General features: G+C 42.3%; 1 protein-coding gene across 6 annotated transcripts in view; it reads right to left on the reverse strand.

Annotated features, from left to right (window-relative positions):
- Positions 1-19,202, reverse strand: part of MEGF11 (multiple EGF like domains 11) — a 252,056-nt gene that overhangs the window by 165,320 nt on the left and 67,534 nt on the right. For all 6 annotated transcript variants that reach the window (XM_039723396.1, XM_039723398.1, XM_039723397.1 and 3 more), the window contains exon 6: positions 807-899. In XM_039723396.1, the coding sequence (XP_039579330.1) occupies positions 807-899 (93 nt within the window). The remainder of the gene's footprint in view (positions 1-806; positions 900-19,202) is intronic.

A 19,202-nucleotide genomic window follows, 5' to 3' on the forward strand; every position in this document is an offset into this window, starting at 1 on the left:
ACTTGCCTGGTGCACAAATTGACTCCATTTATCAAGCTTATTCCTGTTTTGTCAATAATGTCTCAGGCCTGTGTTACGTCACACTCGGATGTTTGTGCTGCCTGTTCCGTTCCAGCACGAACCAACCACTTCAACTCACCGTTCCCAATTAAGAGAGTTTAACAAACACAGCCTTGCCAGCTGAAAGAACTGAAAGCCTCAAGTGTGGATTAATTCCCTAGCAAAAGGTGCAGAACTCCCAACTCCCATTTCTCTAACTTTGGCAGTATGGATTTAAGGAATGGATTGTAAGTCAGAGGAGAGAATTTGGGCTGCCTGAAAAGTCAATGGCAAAACTCCCCCTGGCTTGAACAGGACAAGAATTCTATCTGGAGAGAGTGCTTTCCAAACACTCCAACAGGGTATTTCATGAAGAATGTAGAATGCGCTGTATTAAAGATTTGAGAGAAAAAAAAAATTCTTTATAGAGCTCTATTATCTGTACTGGTATCCTAATAACAGGAGCAAAAGCATTAACAGCATCCTCCACTTCATTTCACATTTCTTTGTAAAACGCAACCAAAAAAGTCCAATGTCATTATCCTGGGAAAGGGTATTTTCACATATTCATAGAATCACACAATGATTGGGGTTGAAGGGACCTTAAAGGTCATTTTGTTCCAACCCACTATGAGCTCTTACAAAATAACCAGCAGACAACCCTCATTTTTCCATTCAAATCATCCAAGTTCTGAGGCCACTGCTTTATAATACCTGCTTTTTAACAGCAAAACATATTTTAATCATATTTTGGTATCTTTACTCACCACTTGAGCAATCATTCCCTCCCCAGCCTGGTTCACAGTGACACGTGTCAGGAGAGACACATCTTCCATGCACACACTCCTCTGTGCACAGTGCTGTTGAGAGGAAACAACACACAGCTTTGTAAATATATTAAGTGGTTGCTAAACATACCCTAAACAATGCCTTAGAGAGCAATATTTTGTTTAAAAATATTAAACAAAACAAACACACAAAAAAATAATTACTCACAAGATTTAATTATTGCTAAGTGACCAAAATAAAATATAGGTCTCTTGACAGCAATAAATTCATTTGTCACTTCAGCCCTGTAATGAAAAACTCACACAGCAGAAATTCCTTTGGTTAGCAGTTTTGCTTCATAATAAAGTTTTTACCAAACTGACATTTATTATTATGATATTACAGAACAGCAGCTTCTTATATCGCACTCAAATTGCAACTGCTCATAAGACAAAATGGAGCTCAGTCTTGAAAGTATATTCAGATCCAAAATAGATTTCATTTTAAAAACAGCTCCAGGAAAATAAATAATTTTACTCCATGATGCAGTGGCTGTAAGTGCATTTTTGTCTTTTCAAGGTCAGCCAGTTTTCCATAACTACAGCTCTCTGTGTCACTGGTATAATATTGGAAGTTCAATATCCTCAAGTTCAAACCAAGACAAACAGGCTGCCTGAGGAACAGCTCATAGTTTTTAGGACTCCCTTTCCTGTGCTGTTTCAGTGTCTGACAGTTTCCAGTGTGTGCTCATCACATACTAAAGAACCTGGACAGCACTGAATAACTGCTTTAAAGACTGAACTTTGTTGCTTACTACCTTGTTTCCATTTTACCACTGAGGACACTGCCAAAAACTCCTTGTGTCAGAGATTCAAACTGGATGGTTAAGCTGGAACACATCACACCAACATGGACCAACATACATGAGATATTAAAAGTATGAAGCAGTGGCAATGAGGTCACTGTACTAAACTGTATATGCATGTATATAAAATACATTATATAGATCATATATAAACTATGGTTGTATATTCTGTGGGTTTATATCAGATGGAAAATGTGAGTTTATGAGTTTATTTAACCAAGAACTGCCTGAAGCTGGACTACAAAAGGGTTATCCCAAAGATAATTCCTTCCTGTTTAAACCAAGGCTAGCAAAGTTGATTTGGGAAGTAGCTTTGGGGTGCTGTAGTGAAAATGGGGCTGAACCAACCAATTCCTTTGAAATCAGTCAGCAAAGCTTCTGGAAGTTTCCCTGATCTGCAGGTGGAATGAAAGCTGGAGCCCTTTCAGTTCCCAGATCCCTCTTGCTCCAAAAGTTCTCCACCTCTGCCTTGTCACTTTGAATGACTCCTGCTACACCTGACACTGGCTGGACTCCCAGACTGGATCACACCTTGGACCCAGGCTGCCATCAAAGCTCATGGAAACATTTTGCTGTCTATTCTTTGGTTGGGTCATTGCAGACAAAACCCACTGAGCTGTTCACAAAATATTGAAATCCAACATCAAAATGCAGGTGAACTTAGAATAATCCTGTGGGACAAACTTTCCTGCTCTTTATCCAGCAGATCCCACGTGACCAGTGATTAGAACGCTGCCTCGTTAAAATGACTGCAAGATCTTTCTAAATTAATCACTTCCTTTCTACGTTTGCTGCATGTCAAAAATGCAATTTATTCTTATTCCATATCTTGTGTTTAGACAGTATTGCAGTGGGCATGAAATATTCATAGCTAATCTCTAGTCACTAATTGTCCTAATCTTTTGTGCATTTATTTTACTCGAGTTAGGCTTTCTGGAGACAGTGAAGCATCCTACTCTACAGCTGCGGGATGAAATTCAGGACAGGATATTAGATAAACAGGATATTCCAAGAAAAATATACACACCTTCCTACAATCATTTGTAAATGGCTCGTTATCCAGAACAAGAAGTTCACATATAGAACAGTCACAAATTTATAGGTTTTTATTCAAACCACAGTGTGCTAAAAGATACAGGGTATGCTGGGATAGGGATACACAGCTTTGGCTGAGAGTACATTTCTCAATGGTGTGACATCCTGGTTTCATAAGAGATGTGGATGTCAAAACTGAGATTTTTGCTGTTGCCTGCATGGACATTTGCAATAATAAATCACTCTAACATGTAAAATGTACAACATTTTTTACCCTTTTAACTCAGCCATGCTCTCACCTCAAGGCAAACATTGTGAGTAAGAAGGTTCATGGGGGACTGGTTCTTTACTCTTCCAAATAACAGAACTCCTGCACATTACTGCTCTAAATTTAGTTAATTTCCACACAAATTTATCACACCTCAACTATGTTAACATAAATATGAAATAATAGTAATTAATTAAGCAATGAAGTCTCACTGATCTCTTGTCTAGCTGCAGTCCTATGGGAAGAGTGCAATATGAGACTTAGCAGCAAGACTCAAGAGAGAACTCCTCATTCTAAAGCACTCAGTCACACAAAAAATAATAAAAATATATTATAAAGAACTTGTTGTCAGGTGTTCTGAAGTCCCACATTGCTGAAGATGGTGAGGTTTAATGAGCAATTAAAGATTCAAGTAAGGTGAAGATGCTTCTTGGAACCGTGGGCTCTCTCATCTCTGGTTGATTAATTGCTAAACAAGTAGCTGTGAGCTCAGAGCTCACTAGTGACTAATTCCAAATGTGGGGGTCACAGAAAACCCCCTTTTTTAAACAGAGAAGCTTTGACAGAGGTAATTTTATTTAAAGTGGCAAACAATCAGACTCCTGCACTGACTGCTTCAAATCAGGCTTATAAAGGTCATATTAGGGTACAGCTCTAAAGTTTTACCATAGCAAATAAAATTTTGAATTTCTCCTATAAAAGGGAAGTCTTGCCTTGCTCAAGTCTTTAGAGTTTAAATTAATTTTTCATTCTATTAACATTCAACATAATAGGATACAATGGTCCCCAAGGCATTCTTCATAATACACTTTGTACAGTGGTTTGCAAATGATCCTACTAGTTAATGGAACTATAAAAATTACTTGCACATAAAGGTCAAGAAAAATAAAGATAAGTACATACTTTCTGACATGTCCTGTTCAACACTCAGCTAAAGGCCCCTGGAGTAAAGAAAACTTGTCCTAATGCAAGGAATATCATTTCTCCCAGTATAATAGCCCAAGCACTTCAACCTTTGGAATTCCAGACTTTTATGTCTGCATTTTCCCTCGACCACTTCACTTGAGCAATCCAGCACCTCATTGATCAGTGTGTTATTAGCATTCTTGGCATGAGTTTGACATCAGTTTGTAGTTTGATTCAGCCTGGTAATAAAATGACCTACATCAAAGCCCTGCCAAAATGCCATCTTTGTCGCAATGTGTTTAGCATGAGTTATTTGCCCACATTCAAGGTTACACAGCAACTGCTCCTTATCATGCAATAAAGGCAACAAAAGGGTTCTGTAACAATCCATTTGATGCTTATCACTTACTTTATAATTACAGACTGGGCTTTTTTTAGCATATAAGGTCAATCCTCAGGGAAATAGACCTAAAGATTAAACTCTTTTCACACCTGAAATGGCTGCACTGAGGAATGGATGTTAGAGAAATGGATTCCTCTAACACTAGTACTTATTCTTTAATTGTTGTCCAGAATTTGAATTCAGATATGATAAATGGTTTGTCTGTGTCTCCTCTCCACAAAGGTGTGAAGTGGCCAGAATATTGCAATGTGGAGAAGAGCTCAGTGGAGCAGACTGCAGAATATTTCCACTGCAGAGTTCCTTCAGCTAAGGAGCACCACAGGGAATTCATCCTAGAAAAAGCAGGGATGGAGAATTGCTCTCTCTTCCTTGATGCTGCATTCCTCTGTACGGACCCAAATTATGGTGTTGCAGGGTTTAACTTTGTTGTTACACCCTCTGTGCCACCCTGCTCATCACACTATCCACCCACTGACTGCTGGCACCCACTGAGCTCCACAATCAACCTTTCCCAGAGGCTGAGAGGCATTTAGGGAAGAGTTTCATCCGAGGGGAACAAGTATGGAGTGATTAACTTGAAAATTTTTCATTGTCCAAAAATATAACCTGTACATTTATTTCACAAAAGACAGAGTCACAAACAACCTAATTTGTGTTTGCACTGGAGTGTGGTAACATTTGTGGTGGTCCTTAGAACCTGTGGGAGTTCACAGCTACCAACCCAGCAACTTCCATCTGCCATTGTCCCACTTTGCTGTGCCAGACAAGCAAAATCCCTCCCAAACAAAGAGCAGGGTAATTACAAAGTGTGAAGGACCCAGAGCAGCACAGAAATCAGGCTCCACGAGCTGTGCTTGCTCCCAGCAGCGCATGCTGCGGGAGAGCCGTGCCAGAGCATTCCGTACACGCTGGATTTCCTGGGCTCTGTGGGATTCCTGCCCAGGATCATAGGGCAGCCAGGAGGTGACAGAAAGCATAAATAATTGGAGATACATTATGATAATGGAAAACATTGCTAAATGGAAATATGGATGCTGCTATGAGACACAATGAGAAATTCAGGCACTCGCCTGGAACTGCACAGAATGAATGGGTTTGTTTGGACTGCACACGTGGCACAAGGTCATTGCCTCAAAATATCTTCTTTTCTCTGTCTTACCTCTGCCAGGTTTTCTTCACTGTACACTGATCTTGCCCAAACTCTGACCAATTTCATTTATTTCTGTGAACCAATGATAAACCTGCATTTTTTTCTTTTATGTTGCTGGTATTTTAACTTCAGGTTATTTAACCAGTTCACCCCATGCTTGGTAGTTGTTGAACTAAACAAAGCAGAAATTTACTGGAAAAAGTGATGTTTTCCTTCAATATTTAATACGTGTCCCTAAAATAATTTGGGCCATTTTAGCCCATTCCTCCATTCCCCCGTGCCACTTTTAGGGTAAAGAGTGATTTTGTTAGGTGAAATAGCTGTTATCCTATGTCTAGTGGTTTCAGATAATGCAGAGAGGTCAAAGTAGATGAAAAAAGATGAAAAAGATTCTTGCTCCTTATCCATTAGGAATCTGTTCACTCAGGGCCTCTCTGGTGCTTCCATCTTAATGTACTGGCCTGGCTCCAGCTTGTGCTGAGTCTACAGTATCAGCTTCATTAGACAAGGCTGTAGTCAGCTCTTGGCTGTGCTCGGGAAAGGGAGCTTGGATAGCACAAGAAAGATTACAACAGCTAATGCATCCAGGTAGGTTTTCCTCATTCTTAGATTATTGCTTATTTGTGGAATGGATGATTTCCTCCCTAAATCACTGACTTTCTATCAGGAATCAAGCTGATTTGATGGTTTCCTGGATAATTGCTTCAATGAAGTGGGATAATAGCTCTTTGCATTGCTTAATGTCTATTTCTGTGGTCATCACTCAGGATACATCCATTAATTTATCACCTTGGAAAGCACTTTCATGCAAGGTTTAACAACTTCCAAAGATGAAGAGATCTCAAAGCCTGCTCAGGCTTTGAGGAATTTATTGTTTCAGTGCATAGCAACCCTTCTTTTTCATCTTCCCATGAAAGTACCAGTGAAAAACACAAACCCAAAGAGATCAATGTGAGCAAAGGAAAGATGAGACTGATGCAGAGCAGATAACATCAGTGGGTCACAAGATCAGCTCCTTTTCCTGTAGATGCAATTCCAGCACTCCTTTTGCAGGTTTGGTCTTAGACACTCTGCATCAATGCAATCAGAACAGAATCAATGGTCTTTTTGTTGTCAGGGACATGGGGATCTCTGACCATTGCCTCAGTGGGGTATTGATCTGTTCCGGGTTGTGTTATCCTCAGTCTTGACACCCGGCCAAAGCTCAGGGATTAGGCCAGACATGACTTGTGGATGTTTGAAGTAAAGGAACTATGGAGATTCATTTTGAGGATTTTGTCTTTCCCCAAGAGCAGAATTTGACAAGTGTCGGTGTCATCACTGACAATAGATCAGTAAATCCCTGTATCCATTTGCTGGGACATGAAGATTTGTTAATAAGCATAAACTCCATGGTGGTTTTTTACCCTTTCTATCAGCAGGTAAATAACAGCCTGGGGTTCTGATCACTGTCAAGGTGAACACAGAACCTTCCACACTCTTGAGTGTCCCAGGCTTGTGACATGGACTAGTTTAGGGCTCCTGGAATAATTCCATCCAGATCCCAATGTCCAGACTCCAAGGGCCCTCAGTGAGGAATGCTCACATTTACTGTCACTTGAGGAGAACCTCCTTCAGTCCACGCTGCAATCTGTTGCTTTAGGGAGTGAATAGGGAAGTAAAGTGCCAGGGGAAGGGCAGGGCAGGGAAGAGACTGCCTCTTGTTCTGTGTGCCCTGAGACTGGTGGGGCACAGTTTGGATCCCAGTCTGGCTGGTCCTGAGGAGCAGCTGAGCTGGAGCAGCACATCCCTGAGACAGGAATGGCATCGCATCACTGACCATAAAGTAGTGACAGTGACAGAGAAGTTTAGAGCCTGCAAAAGGAGAGGTCGGGGAAATCACACATTTAACAGAGTCCTTGTGGCATTTTGATGCCCCAGTGGTTTCCTCTGCTCTAGTGGAGAGGGGGAATGGGAGATAGCACTCACCATTTAGTGCTGTCTGAGCAAGAGCTGCAGAGCAGCCTCCTCGTAGCAGCAAATGTCAGAGAGCACGACTGGGGTCAGGAAGCTGAACTCTGTTGTACCTTTGGCTGTGTTAATAAAAAGTGCAGGAGTTGAAGGCACAAAAAGGGATGGCGGAAAGGCACTGAGGGACTCTGAGCACTTGAGTGCATCTGCCCTGCAAAGTGGATAGTTTACAGGGCTGGGTAAGAGCAGCACTGATCCATTAGTCTGGAGAGAAAGTCACAGCTCAGCCCCAGCCAATGGAATGGGTGCAAGGCAGGAGGGATGTTCAGTATATGAAGGAGGCAAATCCTGCAAGAAAGACAATGCCTGATCCAAACAGCTCCTGACTAACTCACACCTCAGACAAAGGTTGGACACATCCACACAGGGACTCCTGCTCAGCCCCAGAGCTCCACAGGAATACAGGCACACCAGAACCTGGGCTTGACCAGAAATTCCTCCTTCTAGTGAAATCCTGACCCTCTAAAGTGAGTCACACTCCCAATTCCCTTACCACTTTGTTGGGGGTTAGGATTTTTCCTTTCTCTCATGGAATTTTGTCCCAACTGTTGCTGAGACAATAATGACCAGTATTTAAGACAGATGAAAGAAAAGGCCAAAGTAGGAGAAGGGTGCAGCTGCTGATCTCTTACCTGGGAGGTTTTCTTTTCTGTCAGATTGATGGGGAGACAGGCTGCAGTCCTTGTGGGGAAAATTCACCACAGCTGTGAGGCTCCATCTTCTGCTGTCTCCTACACTGAGTGAAGCTCTGCTTGTGGGAGCAGCCATGGCACAGGAACCTTATTAACACCCTATCTCACTAAAAAAAGCACCCTCACCATCTCAGGTGCCTCAGGGGAAACTCCTTTCCACCTCCAGAGGAGCATCTCCCGGCCGTGTTCAGGAGCTCGGCTGCCGCTGCCCAACCCCGCCATTTCTCTGCCACTGCTCTGGGTTTTTCAGTTTTTACACTACCTGCCCGACACCCCACAGCTCCTGCTACAGCTGCAGAGTTTCTGATACATTTCCTGTGCTACTCTGGGCTCTGCCCATCCCCGCCCTCCCAGCTCTGCTCCGAGGTTGCTGCCGCAGCCCATTTCACCATCCACCCTGCCCGCCATCCGCGCGTGAGGGAGAAACGCGGCCGAGCCCGCGCCGCAGCGCCCCCTGCAGGCTCGGAGGAACGCCGCCCCGCCCTGCCCAGCCGGGAGCCAGCAGCGCCCCCTGTGGCCGCGCCCAGAACTGCAGCGCACGGGATTGTGGAATTCTGCCCACGGTGTTTGTTTGCCTTGTCACACACACAGTAAAGAACTGTTCTTCCTTTGCCCATCTCTTTGCCTGAGAGCCCTGCAATTCTAAAGTTATAATAATTCTGAGGGAAAGGGGTCATGTTCTCTGTTCCCAGAGAGGTTCCTGCCTTGATTGGCAGACACCAGTCATTCAAACCAAGACAGTTTTAAGGCTCAGTCTCTCTCATTGCCTTCACAGAAAGTGAATTGGAGCCCAGAGAGAACTCATCAGGGATCAGCTAAATATTGATGATTGTTGATCCTTTGAGGCCTGCAACCAATTTTATGCATTTTCTGTCATAGTTTCAAGTAGAAATAATCATTGTATTCTGCCATGTTGAGAGGAATGAGTTACACTCAGATCAATTCTGCTGATCAATGTTCTAATACAATATTATTCTGTGGGACAATTTCAGCATTTAACATTTTCTGGTAAATGATTTCCCATTGCCTCACTCAGGGTTCAAAACAATCATTAGCACTAGTTCAAACTGTTAATGAGGTTAAGGGAGATCCTGAATCAGCAGAGCAGAATCTGTGACCCTGGAAAGCTTTTTCCCTCCTGTGCCCTCTGTCTTCTCCTTCCATTTTGGTAAATTGACCAACTCTTCCCAGCAATTTGTAGGAAATACATTTTCACTTGTTAATTTTCTACTGGAACTTGATTCATCCAACCAACAAACTTAATTTGTCTGCAAATTGTGCTCTGTGTGGCACCTTCAGAAAGAGCAGCACTATCTTTTTCTAAGCAATGCAGAAATACTAACATTTACTCTTGGCACGGTCCTTCATTCTCTCTGTACACAGCCTAGGAGACCTCACTCCAGCAAAACCAAATGCAGTCAAATAGGCTTTGCCTGCAGGAAGCTCCAGGTTTTTTGAGGACAGAAGTACCAAAATCAGTGAAAGCTTTCCCCAGTCATTCCATTCTTAACTTCAGGGGATTTCTTTGTTGTTGCCTGAGGAAATTAAATTCTTGACAGGTTGGGAATAGAGGAGAAGCTTGTACCTAAGATCCCTGGTCCTTCCAGCTTTCGTGCCAATCTCTGGAGCAGCAGCCAAACCTACCAGAAGAAGAGGAAAGCATAACCTGGCCTATCAAACCACCTGTGAGGGCACCAAACCAGACCCAGTACAGAGGCAGGAATGTCCATTCTCCACTCCTGGGTAACTGCCTGCAGTCTGAGCTCTCCTGGGAGCTGGGCTGGAATGGAAAGTGAGCTGCCAGGTGTGAAGCACAGAGCTGCAAATTCACTAAAAGTGGTAAATCACAAACATTTAAATCACAGAAAGGCTGGAGGAACTCTCAGTGCCCTGCAGGTGAGGAAGGTGAGAAGTAAATGACAGATGGGCAGGTGAGAGGTGTGGCAGAACTGGGTGAAACCCAACTGCTGGGGATATTCCCAGCCTCACTATAGAAACCAGTACAGTGCCACTGCTTTCTTCATGCCACAGCCACCCCTGCTTTCCTCCTGTAGCAACCCAAGAGACCAGGAATTTACAGGTTCCAACACTGGCTGAGGAGCTGTTTGATTTAAACAGTGAGACAGGAAACACATGGGAAAATGTCAAAGAAAATGAGCCATTATCAGAAAAAACCCTCACACATTTATAATTAGAAACATTTATATCTGGAAATCACCTCAAAATCACAGCACTTGCATATTTTGCTATAGGTTACCCACTCAGGGCATTGAGTGAATTTCTTTGTGTACAAATTCCATCAGCCTGTGATATATTTATTTTTAAATCTGGTAGCCTTGCTACATGTCCGTAGTTCTCTGATTACTGACTTGCCCTGAATTGTGGGTCTCATGCCAAGAAAATTCTATTTTCTGACAGCAAATGACACAGCTCCACTGCTGATTGATTTCCATAGGTACAGAGTGTGTGCTGTGCGTTAGAGTGAGGATTGAGGCATCAAAAATGTTGTTCCTAAAAGATCAAAAGTAGATCGATGAAGACATCTGGACTGCATGACACTTCTGGCTGTCTTTGCTAGGCAATGCAACACTTAATAAAACCAAATTACACAGATGTTCCTAGAAAACTTTCAGTCCTGTAGCAAATTGAATAAACTATCGATGTTTCAAACAAAATCTTTCTTCATTCTTATTCCAAAATTTATCAAGTGAATCCAACAACAATCTTTTCTTTGTTTCTCACCAAAACAGGATGAATATGGACAAATATCTGAAGGCAAACCTGTCGTTGAGGCCAGGCAGAGGCCCCAGAGGGCCAACACATTTCAGATTTCATTTCAAACCAAGGCCCAGGATGCAAGTGAAGGTGACCCTGCTGGAATCAAGGACAGCCTGTGCTCTGTTTGAAGATCACGCTCGTGTATGAGCTACACTAATGTTCCTGGGGATGGAATATTTAAATGCAGACTCCTTTCACTTTTCTCACATTTCAAAAGGAATCACAGCAGTGTGTTTCACAGCAGCTTTTTGAAAAGAACTGCAAAAAAGACAACACAGGAAGCTTTTTTTGTAATGATGGGGGCTGATCCTCATCTCAAGCCACTTGTTTAAACTTCCTGTCACCAACTCCAGATTGCAGAAATTCAGCTGATTTAGGATCAAGCCCAGTTTCTGGATGTTGAATGTCCAGAGAAACTTTCTATTAATGACACACAGTAAAATGCACTTTCCAATTCCTGGGATTCACACTGTGGCCTGGAGATAGAAGATGGGAGCTGGCAACAAAAGTTTTCCCTACATTATCAGAAACTACTGAAGAGGGTACTGTTTATAATAAAGTAAATATGGCACAGAATTGGCAGAAAATTCATGGAATAATATATCTTTATACTACTATGAGATGTGGAATATGTGCCACAAAACCCAAAGTTAATTTGGAATAAAGGAAATGACAACTTCTTTAAATTCCCACCCAGCAAACTCATTCCCAGGAATTCCCTGGCATTTGAGAAACCAACATCAATAAACACAAGTAGGCTAATAGAATCATAGAATCACAGAAGCTCGGAGTTGAAAAGGACCACAAGGATCATTGAATTCCAGCTCCTGGCCCTGCACAGGATCACACCATGTGCCTGGAATGGTATTTCTCATGTCATGCTCACGTGGTATTCCCTGTGTGAATGCCATTGGTATTGTTCAGAGGCATTGCTAAAAGGATGGAATAATTACAGACAGGCATTCCAAAAGTTCCCATAAAAGAAATGCACATTATGCACAGGAAGATGCTGAAAGCACTGTATACTCTGGGCCAAATTCCATCTGCCAAACGCTTCCACCACTCATTCCTGTGCTGGAGGAGATGGGGAGTAGCTGAGCTGTAAGTAAGTGCGCCCAGGTAGCCAAACGCCTCCTCCTGCTTGGCCAGGTTGCTGTATTTAGGGCATCCATGGCTGTTGCTATAAAAGGCTGTGAGAGCAGAGGGAGGCAGGAGCAAGGCCCACAACGCCTCAGCCAGCCCAGACACCTGCCAGCACCAGCTTGTCCTTCCCAACGCTCTGAACAGAGACAAAACCACTTGAAAAGAGTGGCTCACTCCAGCTTCCAAAGTGCTCCCCTGCCACCACTGAAAGCAAGAGGTGGAAAGACAAAGAAAAACCATAAGGAGATTTCCTGAGGATCATATTGATGAGTGTTTTATTATCTGCAGCATGGCTGGCTCTACGGGGCTGGCTGGGATGGGGTTAACTCCTCTCAGCTTGGATCATGCTGTGGTTTAGGTTGGTGCCCAAGCCAATGCTGACCATGCTGACACTTCAGCTACTGCTGAACTGTGCTGGCACAGCACCGAGGCTTTCTCTGCTCCTCAGGATCATTCACATTTGTTTTACCTCAATCCACAAGTTTTCTGTCTTTGGTTCTTCTTTCCTCTTCTCCCATCCCATGGGACAAAGGGAATGGGAGCGGCTGCAGGGATCAGTGATGGGGGAGGCACTGGGTTAACCCTCACCCCTGCTGTGTTATCATGTGTTATCATATGTCATCATACATTATCACACGTTACCGTGTACTATCATGTTATTCACATGTTATCATATGCTACCATGTGTTATCATTCTATTGTAGCACTTCAGCCATCCTTGCAGTGCCAGTGATTCAGTTTTATTTACATTTTCAGTCTATAAGATGCCTAGAAAGGAGGAAGGGGCTGCTGGCGCTGACAGCTGGCAGGAGGTTGCAGTTGCTCTTTTTTGTGGGCAGGAAGGAATCTGCCTGGTAATGGTCCCCACATCTGTGTGGTGACTTCCCAGACATTCAGAGTTCGTGTGGGAACTGCTCAGGGAAGGTCACAGCCAGAGGAATACAGAAGGGAAGCAGAAAGAGATGCTATCTCAGATTTTGGATATATCTTTCTAAAGGACATCTTGATTTAGGTAACTTCTTTTCCTCTCTCTACCTTTCCTTCATTTTCTCCTGGGCTTTAAAACTTCTCCAGAGTACAAGAGAAATCTGTTAATTGGAGAAGGATGTAAAGGAGTGATCAAGAAAACAACCAGTGGGCTGGAACAAGCTGACCTTTAAGGTCCTTTCCAACCCAAACCATCCTATGATTCCAATTTCAATTTTAAACCTGTTCCATTTCACACATTTGTCTTCTTTCTGACCCTATTGATTTCCATGAGTTAACCTGGCTCAGCACATGCCTGGACTACTCATGAACTGCAAGCTGCTTTGGAGGGGAAAATCTTCCAGAATTTCGTGTCTTCATAACTCCATGAACAGCAAATGCTCTGTGTGTCCGCACCCTCATTCATCCCAGGGATGCACAGGACCCTGTATCCCCAGCAGCACGGGAGGGTTGGGCACAAAGGCATCAAGGAACAGCCCTGGTGCTCCAGGCCATGCAGGATCAGTGCAGGCTGCCATGAAGCACTGCGAGGTGATCCCAGCAGGAGCAGGATTTGAAAGGGCATCCAGACACATCCTGGTGGATCTGTGCTGATTTAGAGCAGCTGGGGACCAGCCTGACTTTGCTAAAGAAGGGCAAATTAATGGACTAAACTTTGCATGGCTCTTTCTTTGAACTCAACAATGAATCACTTCTATGGTTCTTGTGCTTTTTTCTGATCCTGCTGAAGCTCCCAGCCATCCAGGCCATTAGCATGGGCACCATGAGGAGCTCTGGATCCAGTGCCTCCTTCTGTGTCTGCAATCCCAGTGTGCTTTTATACTGATCCAACAGAGACTGCCTAAAGCAGCCAGAAAAGCTTTTTTCTGCTACACTAGCAACAGTCTAAATCTTTTTCCAACCATAATGCCTGCATAATTTTTTCTCTGATATTTATTAAGCCCCTTGAGACATTATACAGCTTCAGCATTCCCCCTTTTTTAACTTTATGCTATTTTCATTCCTTTATATGAACATTTTTTTGCTCCTCCTTCTCCTGCACTGCTTCCAGAAGTCCTTCCCTTATTCCATTACTGCTCCCCACCAGCATCTTTGCAAATTCTTCAGCATCAGAAGCTGAGAGCAAACACAAAATGATGGTTGAGAAATGAGAACTGACCTTTCCACCTTCCCATGCAGGGTGTCCCTCCAGTGTATTTAGGCTAAACAGCCACCCACTGGCCTCATCTGTGTCACCAGCTGAACTGACCTGCTTCTAGGGCTGGTGTCCCTCTGCCCTCACATCCTGTGTCCCAGGAGGTTCTGAATGAGCAAGCAAAGGCCCATTTCCTTTCAGCTCTCCTTCAGATAGGAACAAAGGATTCAAATAATTTTCCCCATGTTCTTCACTGGCAAAAGATGTATGGAGTCATCTCCAATGCATATAAAGGGAGAAATTTCAAAGTGTCTCCTGCTGTCATTTCAATTCTATAATTAATAACTATATGCAGAAAGGCCTTCCACACCATTTTCTCGCTGTCACACATCCCAAATCAGACAGAGAAAAAGAATGTCCCCTGATAGGAAGTATCTATGTCCTGCTATAGCATTTTCCCCTAATTTAGGTTGCATTATTGATGTACAGGACTCTGTACTTGAATAATGTAACAGTAAGACTCTCACAGAAAGCACTAGCACTGGCTTTAATGTGTGTCTATAAAGATAAGAAAAATGTATTTTAAAAGTCCAGCAGCTTTCAAACAATATATTTTCAAGTTACAGGAATGCTCACCACAAGGAATTTAAAATTGAGGTGAGAAGGGGGAGCAACATTTCTTCTAAAATGCTAATGAGCTACTGCCTTATAAAGTGAAAAAAAATCAACAAATCTGACGTATGAACAAACATTATGAATATTCAGGAAGTTTAAGCCGCTGATTCAAGGTTTTCCTGGAGTGGACAACTTTTGCACTGATCACACAAGCCATTGTTTTTCTTCTCATCATGAGCACACTCCACTGTGGTGTCGGTGTGCTGCTGGAACATATGCGTGGAATTGCAGGGATTGTAATTCATCCAGATGGCAGGAAGCTCTGGAATTGTTACTCCTATGCTACAGATGTTTAACAATCCAACCATATGGCTCCAATAAGGCAGCCTTGTCAAAGAGTACAAAAACTGCACTAGACACCGAGCCCTGCAAATGGGAACGCAGTCCTGAGGTGGGAATGTTCATATGGCTGCACTATAAATGCACACATCACACTGGGAAGCTGGCATGGCTACTGCAATTACAGGATTTATGAAACATTATTTAAACTCCTGAAAACAATCAGGCCTCATATTTGCATAATTTCCCCAAGTCAGCTATTAAAAGAACATTCCTCATTTGTTTTTGAAATTCATTAAAGGCATCAAACAAAGGTGAGTTGAAAAGCTGGGTAAATAAATACATGTTAATAATGTCCCCAGCCTCTGGCCTGAGGGAAATACCACTGTAGGTAAAAACTGAGATTCAACCAGAGAGACCAACAATTCCTCTAGAAAAAGATTTGTCAAAGTCAGGGAGCCCTGCTGATGCTTGTGACAATTGTAATGTGGAAAGCTGAATGTTGAGAAACAATCTGAGATCAATAATATCTTGGCCAAGAAAGGAAAGCACCATGAAATGGTCCATCTATAACTCTACTGAATTTTGGCAGGTTTGAAAGACAGATAAATGGCAGCAAATCAGATTGTTAAATCACTAATCCTGTCATTATTACATCCTGTCACATTGCATAGATTTAGACATTAGAAAAAGAGTGTAAGGTAGGAGAGTGAGAAAACACTTAAAAGCTCAACTCAATCTGTGAAGAAAAGGTGAATTCCCAAATTTTGTTTCATGGTTGGTGCTTTTCTGCCCAAAAGTCAGCTGGCAGTAGCTGCTGCTCAGAGTCCCATCTGCCTTCCCTCTGATGTCAGGTCTCTGACCCTTTGTTCCCCACAAGAAGTGTCTCTCTGTACAAATCTGTTGTGCAAGAATAAGATTAAAATGGACAGACTGAACAAAGCATTGGTCTCTCAGACAAAAATGCATCCATTTAGCACACAGGGCATCTTTCCACCTGACATATTCTTAAAGGGAACTATTCAATTACCATCTCCTCACAGGCTAAAGAGCACAAAAGAGCCATGTAATATTCTTTTTCTCTTTTTTTTTTGAGCAGCAAAGTATTCAGAGGTGCTTTATCTACCACAGATACTAATCTAGGCAATATAATTTTAAAACATCCTTACAAAAACCTTGAAGGGCAGTTGAACCCTGTGGTTGTTTAAAAAAAGATTTTCTGCAGTTTATGCATTTGCTCTGCCAAAAGCTTACCTTAGCATACAAAGTACAGTAAATCATAGCTGCTCTGATTTACTGCCCAGACTGTGCTGTTTGTTTTCAGGGACAGCTCAGGGAAAAGCTCTGTCAAGTGTAAGAGCATTCAGAGAAGGGGAATCGTTTTGCAAAGCTCCCACAATGGTAACAACATTTCTAAGATATCAGTGAAGGGGAAAAAAATGCAGATGTGCATTTGCAGCATTTTTCAGGGGGGATTCTTTGAATACCACTGCAACCCCAAAATATTTCAGGCTCTTTGGAGGCACAAAGACAATTAAATACCCCAAAACTGTTTAGCCTAAGCATTAATGGGCTGGCCAGTTGTATAATTTACCAGGCAAACAGTTAAATTATTGGACCTTGTGCCTGAATTCCACATTTTGTGGGGCAGCAGCACATACAAATGCCAAAAAGGCAAAGAAGACACCGGAGAAGTGGCAGAGCAAGAAGCTCTGGATCAATGTGATTATTTAGAACTGAGGGTAGATTTTATTAGACTTAATCTATTTAGTAAGCCCCAACAGGAGGACAAAGATAAAACCATATATCTGACATCCTTTTGAAAGTTAGTAAATGAAAAGGGAGAAGATCAAAACAGTAGCTGAAAGCCTTCACTTCTGTTTTAAAATCCAAGAAACAGTCATTAATAGAGATTTAAACTCAGCCCTCTCTAGTCTAAACATGTCACTGTTAATTACAAAGCCATTTAACTTTTGCAAGAAATAAAGACTGCTATTAATGAAAGAAGAACCAATTAGCCTTTAATCTACACAGTGTTTTTTAATCAAACTTTCTTTTGATCATCAGCCTCACTGCAGGATGTATCCCTCCTCCCCATGTTGTAGTGGCTTCCATGGTTGCTAATGGAAAATGGATTTTAAAGGGCTGGCTGAGCAGGGAGAGCCCTCTCTGCAGGGCTGGAGCTTCCTCCCTTCCTGCCAGGGACAGCTCAGGAAAAGCTCAGAATTTGGAGTCCTGAACACTCTTGGAGCAGCTGCCTTTAGAGGAGCAGCACTGAAAGTGCCTAGAGGAACGTGGGACAGGAGTACTGGACAACCTTGTTAGGAAACAGCAAAAAAATCCCAGTGTAGAGAGAAGTAAGAAATGGGATGGAAAAAGGCAAAAGCAGAGAAGTGCCTCCAGGAATGAAAATGGAATTCACTGCTGACTGCAAAGGATGATGAATGAGAGAATTTGCTTGCTGGCACAGGAACATATTGTGGAAAAACAAAACAAAACAAATGGGATCAGGGCTTGATGTGTTACAAACAAAGAGGTGACACGAAAAGGATCCCATTAGCAAAATACTGGACTTCAAACTGTTGCTTGAGGGCTCAGAGAATTTCAAGGAGGTTTTCTGTTTGGTTTTGGGGTTTTTTTTCTGTGTGGCTACTTGTAGTAGCAAAATAATAAGTCCAAGCATCTGGAATCCATCATGATGGAGAACTTCTTCCCTGACATCATTTCCCCCTTGGCTGCTGTTGCTGCTCTGATCTCTGGGAAGGACAGAGAGCAGATGTCCCTGAGCACACACCAGGCTGATAATGGAATAGAAGAACCTGACTCCTGCACATGTAAACAGCAGAGAGAGTGTAACTATTATCTGCTCTGTGTCAAACACGGGGCTCTTGGTCTGACCAGATACCTGCTGCCTGCTCTGCATTAGCAAAATCTCAGTGTATGCTGTTCTTTCTCCACCACAGAAAGATAAAATTTTCCTGGCAGCAGCAAAACACTAAGTATTAATGCTAACAAACAAACCACTTCAAAACAAATGTTAATATCCTCAAAGAATCAGAAAGTCTGGGGAGATTTATTGTTGCGATAGTATGGCAATTAAAAAAAAATTTAAAATAAAAAATCAATAGATTGCAGGGAGAAAAGTGATAATAAATATGCTCTGTGACCGACAGGATTCTGAGTCATGAAATTCAAGAATGTAATAAATGTATGTGGAACAACTGCTGACATGGTATTGACACCTGAGATATTTGAAGGTAGGTACATACTTACCATGGGAAGGATTCCAGCAAAGACAATAGGTTGCAATAAATGTTTTTCAGGGCTTGACTAACAGCATTTTGCACTTCAAAAGATCAACTTATTACACTTTCTTTAAAATAATTCTAATGCCTTGTCTCAAAGGGCTGGTGATTTTTCACAGCCTAAACCCCTCAAATGCAACTGTTTGGTATAAAGGTCACTGAAAATGAGATCAGGGTCCATTCATGGTTTTCAGCTGCTCGTGTATTACAATATGAGTCCAACACAGGAACTCAGATAAAAACGTCAACAGAGCTACAAAGAAATAGCTGTAAAGCACAATGTGAGATATCTGAAGTTAGCTGGATAATTGTATCATTTTCACATTTATTCCATGGCACTATAAACGTGTTAATAAAATTTGGATTCTGATGCTGATCAAAACCTCTTTGTGTTTTTCTGGTGTCATAATCTCACTACACAAGACATAGCAAGAGGTCCCATCTCCACTCTCCTTTTGAGAACATGCAGAACACTCAGAAGGCTGCAATGCTGAAAACATGTGACACTAATGTACAGGGTATTTTTAATTAACAAAGCTCTTAGGCGTTGCTGAAAGATCCATTTTGATTTTTGTCCCCCCTCATATTGACCTAAAACACTCCAGAGCTCTGTATTTATTTATACAGTACAGCTGGGAGAAAGTTCTTCTGATATTTGAGAAGCTTTAAAAAGTTAAATTGTTGACAGGAACGATTGTGGAAAAAAAAAGATATTTTAAGTCATTTAACTCTTGAAGTAAGATCTTTCAAAGGTAAGAGGCAGA

Source organism: Passer montanus, unplaced genomic scaffold (genome assembly GCF_014805655.1).
Source record: "Passer montanus isolate IOZ18808 unplaced genomic scaffold, ASM1480565v1 scaffold5, whole genome shotgun sequence".
NCBI lineage: Eukaryota > Metazoa > Chordata > Aves > Passeriformes > Passeridae > Passer > Passer montanus.